The sequence below is a fragment of the Ovis aries genome, chromosome 10 (genome assembly GCF_016772045.2).
Source record: "Ovis aries strain OAR_USU_Benz2616 breed Rambouillet chromosome 10, ARS-UI_Ramb_v3.0, whole genome shotgun sequence".
NCBI classification, from domain to species: Eukaryota; Metazoa; Chordata; class Mammalia; order Artiodactyla; family Bovidae; genus Ovis; species Ovis aries.
Genome location: NC_056063.1, coordinates 52614256 through 52621998, shown reverse-complemented (window position 1 = coordinate 52621998; position 7743 = coordinate 52614256). Strand labels below are relative to the sequence as shown.

The window sequence follows — 7743 nt, the reverse complement described above, 5'->3', positions numbered from 1 at the left end:
TTACGGGAGAGCAGGATACCGAGGTTAGCTTTTTGTTTCCAGGATTTTTTTTCGAGGCTACTCGTACACGCGAACAAAATCTAGCTGCCTCCGGGCTGGGGGCGGCCCTACCACCTCTCCAGATTTTTTGGTGTCTCTCTAGAACTTTCAGCGAAGCGACGACCGGTGTGTTTACGGCGCCACAGTTCCAGTGTTTCAAGCGGCTAGTTTCCGGAGGAGAGGGGTGGCCCAGGCACTCCCACTCCCCGGGTTGGGGGAACTGGAAAGTTTACATGCTTCTTCCACAGTCCCTGGGTGTAGTTAGGAGAGGAGCAGGAGCACCGGACTGCCCCTCCAAAGAAAGCTCCTCTTCCCCCGGGGCCGGGCCCAGGACCTTCCACTTTGGACGAGAAATAAAGTTGGGCGGGAGCGGGAAGGCGTTAGAGTGCGGGGCGACGGGGCGGTAGGGAAGTCGGGGCCCCCAGGCTGCGCGCGAGCCGGGGTGGAGCCAGCCGCCGGCCGCGGCGTCAGCGTTTAAGATGCAAATCGATTCCCCGCTCCACCACCCCCTCCCGCCCGGGGAGCGAGGCTCCGCCGCTCCGCAGCCGCCCCCGCCTCCTGCGCGCCGCGGCGCCCGGGCGGGCTGCTCTACTTAAGCGGCGCGCCGGCTTCCACCCGGCACTCCCCTGGAGCGCGCGGGCGAGGCGGGCGGAGCGCAGCGGGGCTCGCGGGGGCGCACAGCTGCGCGCTCGCACCGTGCGCTCGGCTCCGCGCGGCTCTCGGCGGCGGCCGGGGCGCAGGGCTGAGTGAGCGTCCGAGAAAGGCGGCGGCGGCGGCCCCGGCCACCTCTTGGCCATGGCTCTGGCCGACAGCACTCGTGGATTACCCAACGGGGGTGGCGGCGGCGGCAGCGGCTCCTCGTCGTCCTCGGCGGAGCCGCCACTCTTCCCCGACATCGTGGAGCTGAATGTGGGGGGCCAGGTGTATGTGACCCGGCGCTGCACGGTCGTGTCGGTGCCCGACTCGCTGCTCTGGCGCATGTTCACGCAGCAGCAGCCGCAAGAGCTAGCCCGGGACAGCAAAGGCCGCTTCTTTCTGGACCGAGACGGCTTCCTCTTCCGCTACATCTTGGATTACCTGCGGGACTTGCAGCTCGTGCTGCCCGACTACTTCCCCGAGCGCAGCCGGCTGCAGCGCGAGGCCGAGTACTTCGAACTGCCCGAGCTCGTGCGCCGCCTCGGGGCGCCCCAGCAGCCCGGCCCCGGGCCGCCGCCGCCGCACTCCCGGCGCGGGGTGCAGAAGGAGGGCTCACTGGGTGACGATCTGCTGCCGCTCGGCTCCGCAGAGCCGGAGCAGCAGGAGGGCGCCTCGGCTGGGGCGCCCTCGCCCACGCTGGAGCTTGCTAGCCGCAGCCCGTCCGGGGGCGCGGCGGGCCCGCTGCTTACGCCGTCGCAGTCGTTGGACGGCAGCCGGCGCTCGGGCTACATCACCATCGGCTACCGCGGCTCCTACACGATCGGGCGGGACGCGCAGGCAGACGCCAAGTTCCGGCGAGTGGCGCGCATCACCGTGTGTGGCAAGACGTCGCTGGCCAAGGAGGTGTTCGGGGACACCCTGAACGAGAGCCGGGACCCCGACCGGCCCCCGGAGCGCTACACCTCGCGCTATTACCTCAAATTCAACTTCCTGGAGCAGGCCTTCGACAAGCTGTCCGAGTCGGGCTTCCACATGGTGGCGTGCAGTTCCACGGGCACCTGCGCCTTCGCCGGTAGCACCGACCAGAGCGAGGACAAGATCTGGACTAGCTACACCGAGTACGTCTTCTGCAGGGAGTGAGCTCCCCGCTCCCCCTGGCGACTCCAGCGCGCCCTTCCCTCCTTTCCTTTCTGCCCTGGAGGGGACTCTAGATTTCCCCTCCGACCCACCGCGTTCTCGCGTTTCCCCGTTCCCCACCTCCCGTAGACCCACTGCCCCCTCACTTTACAGGCTGCAGCTTCAGATCCTCTCGGCTTCTTCGTCTTCTCGGACCCCACTGAAAGAGAGAGCCCAGACGTACCCCTCCACCCCATGTTTCCTGTGCCCCCGGCCCCAAACCGACCCTCCCCCCGAATTGTCCTTCAGTCTGGATCTAGTCGGGGGGTGGGGCAGTGTGGCTACAAAGCCACCGAGTAGTCGGGAATTGTTCCGACCCTGATTGGACCTTGTCCACTTGTATAGAAGATTCCTTGAAATCTTCTCAAAGCCCTGATGACTCACTCGCGGTTTAAGAGACTTGGTAGCACTCTGGGAATAGTTTAGTTTCGAAAGGTCATTCATTACGCAGTCTTTTGACCTTCTTTAAAGGTAGAGTTTTAGAAGGCTAAACGGAGGACTCCGGAGCCGAGCCGGAATGAGTTCAGTGCGGAGGCAGTTCAGTGACTGACTACACGTGAAGAAAGTTCTGAACGGTTACAGGTAGGAGAAGAATCTCGCGCTGGCTCTACGGAGGAGCCTCTGCTTTCCGTGCCGAGTTAAAGATCTTCGCCTGTGGCTTAAACTTGCAGGAAGTTCCCCTCCTGCCTGAGGAGGCACCCTTTCAACTGGGCTCAGCGCCCGAAGCCTTTGGTTTTCGACGGCTTGACATGGCAGCCTTTATTGGCAAGAAGGGGAAAGAGCATGACAGCCCAGGTCACCAAGTACTGCTGTGACTGTGGACGGAGCTGGGTGGTAACGCACGTCGTGGGTGTTAGGAAAGCCCGTTTTCTTGCAGTGAATGGCAATAGTACCTTAGCTCTTAAGACTTAGGGGGTAGGGTGGGGAGGGAGGAAGAAGAAGGGTAAGAGGGGTGGGAAAGGGGTGGGGAGCAGATACACTCATTTATTGTTGACAGTTGGAAGTTTGTACCATCCGTCTGAGTATATGCGCATTAACAAAATAGCAGGCAAGAAACAAGCTGAGCGTTTTGTAAAGATCAATCACAGATCTCCTCTTACCTGGCAGTTGATTGAACAAACTGTTTTGAGTCCTAAACTTAGAAGTTGCTGATACTTTTGTAACCTAACCAAAGAGTTACCCAGTAGGGTTTTAGTTTTTGAACTTTTATTTTCTTGTTGATTAAAATCTATTACCTTGAGCAAAATATGTTTAAGTTACTTAGATTTAGTTTTCTTATTAAAAAATCCTTATTTTCTCCAAGCCCAGCCAATGTTGACTTCTGGGCAAACCTGAAAATGCCCTTTTGATGCAGGTGGTTTGAAGTGAAGGTGAGTCTTTCCAAATGACAGAGCTGCAGAGAAGCAGAAATGCTGAGGGCTGCCATCTGTAGATAACTGGAAAGTGGGAACATTTTTAAATGAAGGCAAATAAGTACTTCAGAGTGAGCTGAGCAATAAAATGGTGTCCCAGGTAAATGCAGCTGAAGCAGAAGGAGACCTGGTTGCCTTATACCTTTACTTTACCATGGAATAAATCCCCACTGTATATCCTATCTACACTGTAAGTGAAGGGAAATGAATCCTTATTTTTCATGATGTGAGGCTCCTTTGGATATTCTGTGATTAAGGAAAAGCCTTTCCTTTTTCATTTGTTTCAGCATCATTCTCTGAAGTATGTTTTTAAAAGATTTTGTAAGAGTCTTTTCAGTGTTGAAATTAGTGCTATTTTTTTTCTTCTTTTTAAAAATGAATCTTGTACTGTATCTTCCTGTATGTCCATAACAGATGTTAAGAATTGAAATAGTTTTATTCTTAGCCTCATGTGATCCAATCTGTATATACCATATATAAACATTTTACATGAATCATTTAGTTTTTTAATTCATTTACTAAATGCTATAAACTTTCCTGTATTTACCCTAGTAACTTGCATCAGATGGTGTATATACTAAAGCAACATGCTTTGATGAGTTTCTTATATCCTTGTCTATGAGGAAATTGGGCTAGGAAAAAAATGCAAAATTATGAAGCTGAATTTGCTCCATTCGCTTGGCTATTAGTTGTATTCTAATATGTTGATTAACTATCTTTGTAAACCAAGGTACCTGTATTTTAATCCACTAATTCTTTTCTTTTTTTATTGAGGGAAAGAAGGACTTGAGGTCTTTCACTGGAGGTTCAGTTTTAGAAAAGTAAAGTTAGCTTTATATACAAAGACGGTAATTTTAAAGGAAGCAGAAACAAATTCAGGAAGTCATATTTGCTGGTGTTGAGCATGTTCTCAGACTAGGTAACGCATTAGAACATACCCCTGTTTCAAACCTGAAATGATTTAGGAATGTCACCCGCTGGCCAAAAGTGAGTATCACAGAGATTTGTGTACCCCATGTGGTCTTCGGTATTGTGCAACACAAAGCACATAATTGAGAACATCTTGGGGACAGATCAAAGCCACTGACATATGGCAAGACTCCGAGCTTCTCATTTTCCTTGTTAAATCTGCTCAACTCCAGGAGTCATGGGAAACTGCTCGAGTTTTGTCTCTGCCACTCAAGTCTAAAAAATTTTATCTTGTAAAACTTTGAGTTGACTGTTCCTCTGCTTGGCAAAATGTTACTCCTTCCAGACATACCTGGTGGCCTGCAGGTCTCCCCTCCTTTCATTAGCTAAAAAACTGGGAATTGAACCGTTAGAGACAGTAAACTGACCTCTTTTCGTGTGATGACTGTCCTCTCTAAAGTTGGAAGTTGATACGTGAAAAATTCTATCTTCAACCCAAAGTAAAGGCTGGGTAGGAAACTCATGTTTCCCTTGGGTGGACCCTGTAACTGAGGTAAGATGACTTGGCCTCTGCCCTCTTGGGTCCCTTATTCACCATGTGCTTCATGGAAGGAATCTTAGTGGCCTACATCACGGGCTGGAGTGTTGATTGTCATCTGTAGGTTGGATGAGATTCTGAGGGTACATGTGAGTAAGCCCTCCAAAGACATTCAGGAACTTGGAAGAGTGTCATGAATTTATTCAGAAATTATGACTGCATTCATCTGACTCAGTGCAGTGTGTATTTACATATGTAATGGCTCAACTACCATTTTGTCCATAAATACTACTGAGATTTTAATAACAAATTTAACTTTTTGAAAAAGAATAGTTGACATTGGTGGTTAGAAAAACAGGTACCATGTCCAATGCTTTTGCACCAAGAGTTTGACAAATTGTCTGTTTTTTTAATACATGTAGAATTATGATCCATGCTCATTTTAATGTTTCAGATTATGTGTTTTGGAAAATACTCCTTGAATCTGTGAAACTTAAATTTTTTTTCCATTTCAAGACAATTTTTATTCTTGTGTTTTATTTGGTTTTGGTGTTGATAGCAAAGTAATTTGTATTAATACTAGCCCAAATTGTCTTCTCTTTCAAACCAGATCCATATAAATATATATATAACCTGTTGCTTCTCTGGGGAAATGCATAATCTGAATTCTCAGTCAAAATGGGCAACTGGCAGTGCTCATGACACATTTCCATTTTTATTAGATTTTTCCTTGTAATGTTACTACATTAAAGCCATGTAAGTTGAAGCTTTGATAATTTTTTACTTTTCAAATTATGGTAAATTCTAATCTAATACTCAAAAAAAAAAAAAAAAACCAAACCAGTTTTGTACTCCACATGAAAAATGCTAAATGATAGTGCAGGTATTTAGAAAAGTATTGACTGGGGTTGAATTCCCTAAGAATTTCTTTTATAGTATAAATCGTAAGTGCTTTACTCAGTTAACTTAAAATTTTTATTGTAAACTGAATGTTTTTATTCTAAACCTACCAGAGTAAATTCTTTGGATTTTTTTTCTGTTTTTCCTTATTATAACTCATTTAAAAACTGAATTAGTTTTCTTAGATGACCTAAATCTCTCTCTTGAGAAATAAAATATACTTGTTTCCAGTGGCTATCGTACCTAAAATAAGACTTCCTAAAGCCAGAAACATGCTATGTTGAAGTTAACTTTTCCTCGTCACAATTTTGGACAATAAACATCTAAAAGGATTAATGTTTGAAGATTAATATTCTCTACTGGGACCCTTGAAACTTCGATGGAAGAAATTCAACCAGAATATTTATATTACAGTATAATCTTGTGTGGTAGGAAGCTGAACTAGTTGATCAAGAATTCTTGTCACCTTAGACATTTTGTGATTTTTTTCCCCCAAGTTTTTTAAAAAAAACTTAAACGTGTTTTGAGGTATGTGGACATAATTGTAATGTAAACTATTATACAACTGTCTTTGTGACTTCATAGGCAGGTGAATTTTGCTGTTACTATTGAATACAAATGACAATTCATTTATGATCACTCAAACAGCATTTGTGACATTTAATGACAAAAATATCCATTATGGATGTTAATTTTGAAGTTATAAATTATGTGTTATTTAAGTTTTTCTGGGCATCTGAAAAACTCTTATCTGGGAGACGATGTAAGATTCCCACAGAGTTACCTGGGATTATGAAACTGTTGAACATGTTATATGCTCAGTGATATGGATCACTGAGCCATTTCCTCAGTGATTGAAGGAGAAAGGGGGAAAAAAATCATCATACAATTAACAGACTTTCTAACAAAACAGAAAGCCAAGGGAAAAAACAATCCTTCTATATTTTAAAAACTGACGAAGTTCTTTTCAGACACGCCCAAACTTAAAGTGAGGATTTCTTCAACCATCTAAATGCTCTAGAAATTTTGGTTCTCTCTGTTCACAACCAGTTGTATAACAGAAATACTCGATACTGTTTTCCTCCCTGTGTGTGAAGTAATGAATCATTGATTATGTGACTTGTTATGTATTCTATTAAACACTAAAGAATAAAACATCCACTCCTTTAATTATTCCTCTTGGCTCCAAGATATGGACTGGCTCAAGTACACTGGTTTAATTTCATTTAAGGGGCACTCTGAGTCACTTCAGTCATGTCTGACTCTTTGCAACCCTATGGACTGCAGCCTGCCAAGCTCCTCTGTCCATGCGATTCTTCAGGCAAGAATACTGGTTAGTTCCTGTTAGTGGTTCATCCGTGGCCTACTCTTTGTGACCCCATGAACTGTAGCCAGGCTGTTGTGTCCATGAAATTCTCCAGGCAAGAATATTGGAGTGGGTTGCGATTTCCTGCTCCAGGGAATCTTCCCGACCCAGGGATCAAACCTCCGTCTCTCACACTGCAAGCAGATGCTTTACCATCTGAGCCATCAGGGAAGCCCCAGGAATACTGGAGTTGGTTGCTATCCCCTCCTCCAGGGAATCTTTCTGACCCAGGGATTGAACCTGAGTCCCTTGCGTCTCCTATATTGCAAGAGGATTCTTTACCTCCGAGTCACCAGGGAAGCCCCTTAAATACTGGTAATGCTTCCTAAATTATTGTGAGGTTAATACCATTAGAAGGGCTCCTCCTCGGAAATTAGCCAGCTGGGCCAGGAGAGAATGGGCCTTTTCCCCAGAGTTTTTTGTCAAGAACCCCTGTTGTCGAGGTGGTTTGGTCCTCAGTGTGGAGGTAAAGCCCTTCACAAACATTTTCTTTGACCACAGTCTCAGCAACACATGTGAATTATTTTGAACAGAGGATGGGGTTATAGATAGAGATGATCTCTTAAAGTTTACAAGGAAAGGAAATAGATGCTGTGAGATAGGCCTTAATTAAAAGTATAATGCATGAAGATAAAAATCTAAAAAATGTGGGAAGAGGCTGTGCATTAAAAAAAAAAATATTATTTGCTGTTCTTAGTCAGTCAGTTGTGTCTGACTCTATATGACCCCCATGGACTGTAGCCTGCCAGACTTCTCTGTCCATGGGG

At 46.5% G+C, this 7743-nt stretch overlaps 1 protein-coding gene across 1 annotated transcript; it reads left to right on the top strand.

The window, feature by feature from the left end:
• The first annotated feature begins 659 nt into the window (after positions 1-659).
• On the top strand, positions 660-6780 carry KCTD12 (potassium channel tetramerization domain containing 12). Its single transcript, XM_015098226.3, has one exon. The coding sequence runs from the start codon at positions 835-837 to the stop codon at positions 1813-1815; it is 981 nt and encodes a 326-aa protein (XP_014953712.2). The 5' UTR covers positions 660-834; the 3' UTR covers positions 1816-6780.
• The last annotated feature ends 963 nt before the right edge of the window (positions 6781-7743 follow it).

What these genes read in the sequence shown, in the direction of transcription:
- KCTD12 (XM_015098226.3), top strand. Translation starts at nt 835, where the DNA reads ATGGCTCTGGCCGACAGCACTCGTGGATTACCCAACGGGGGTGGCGGC.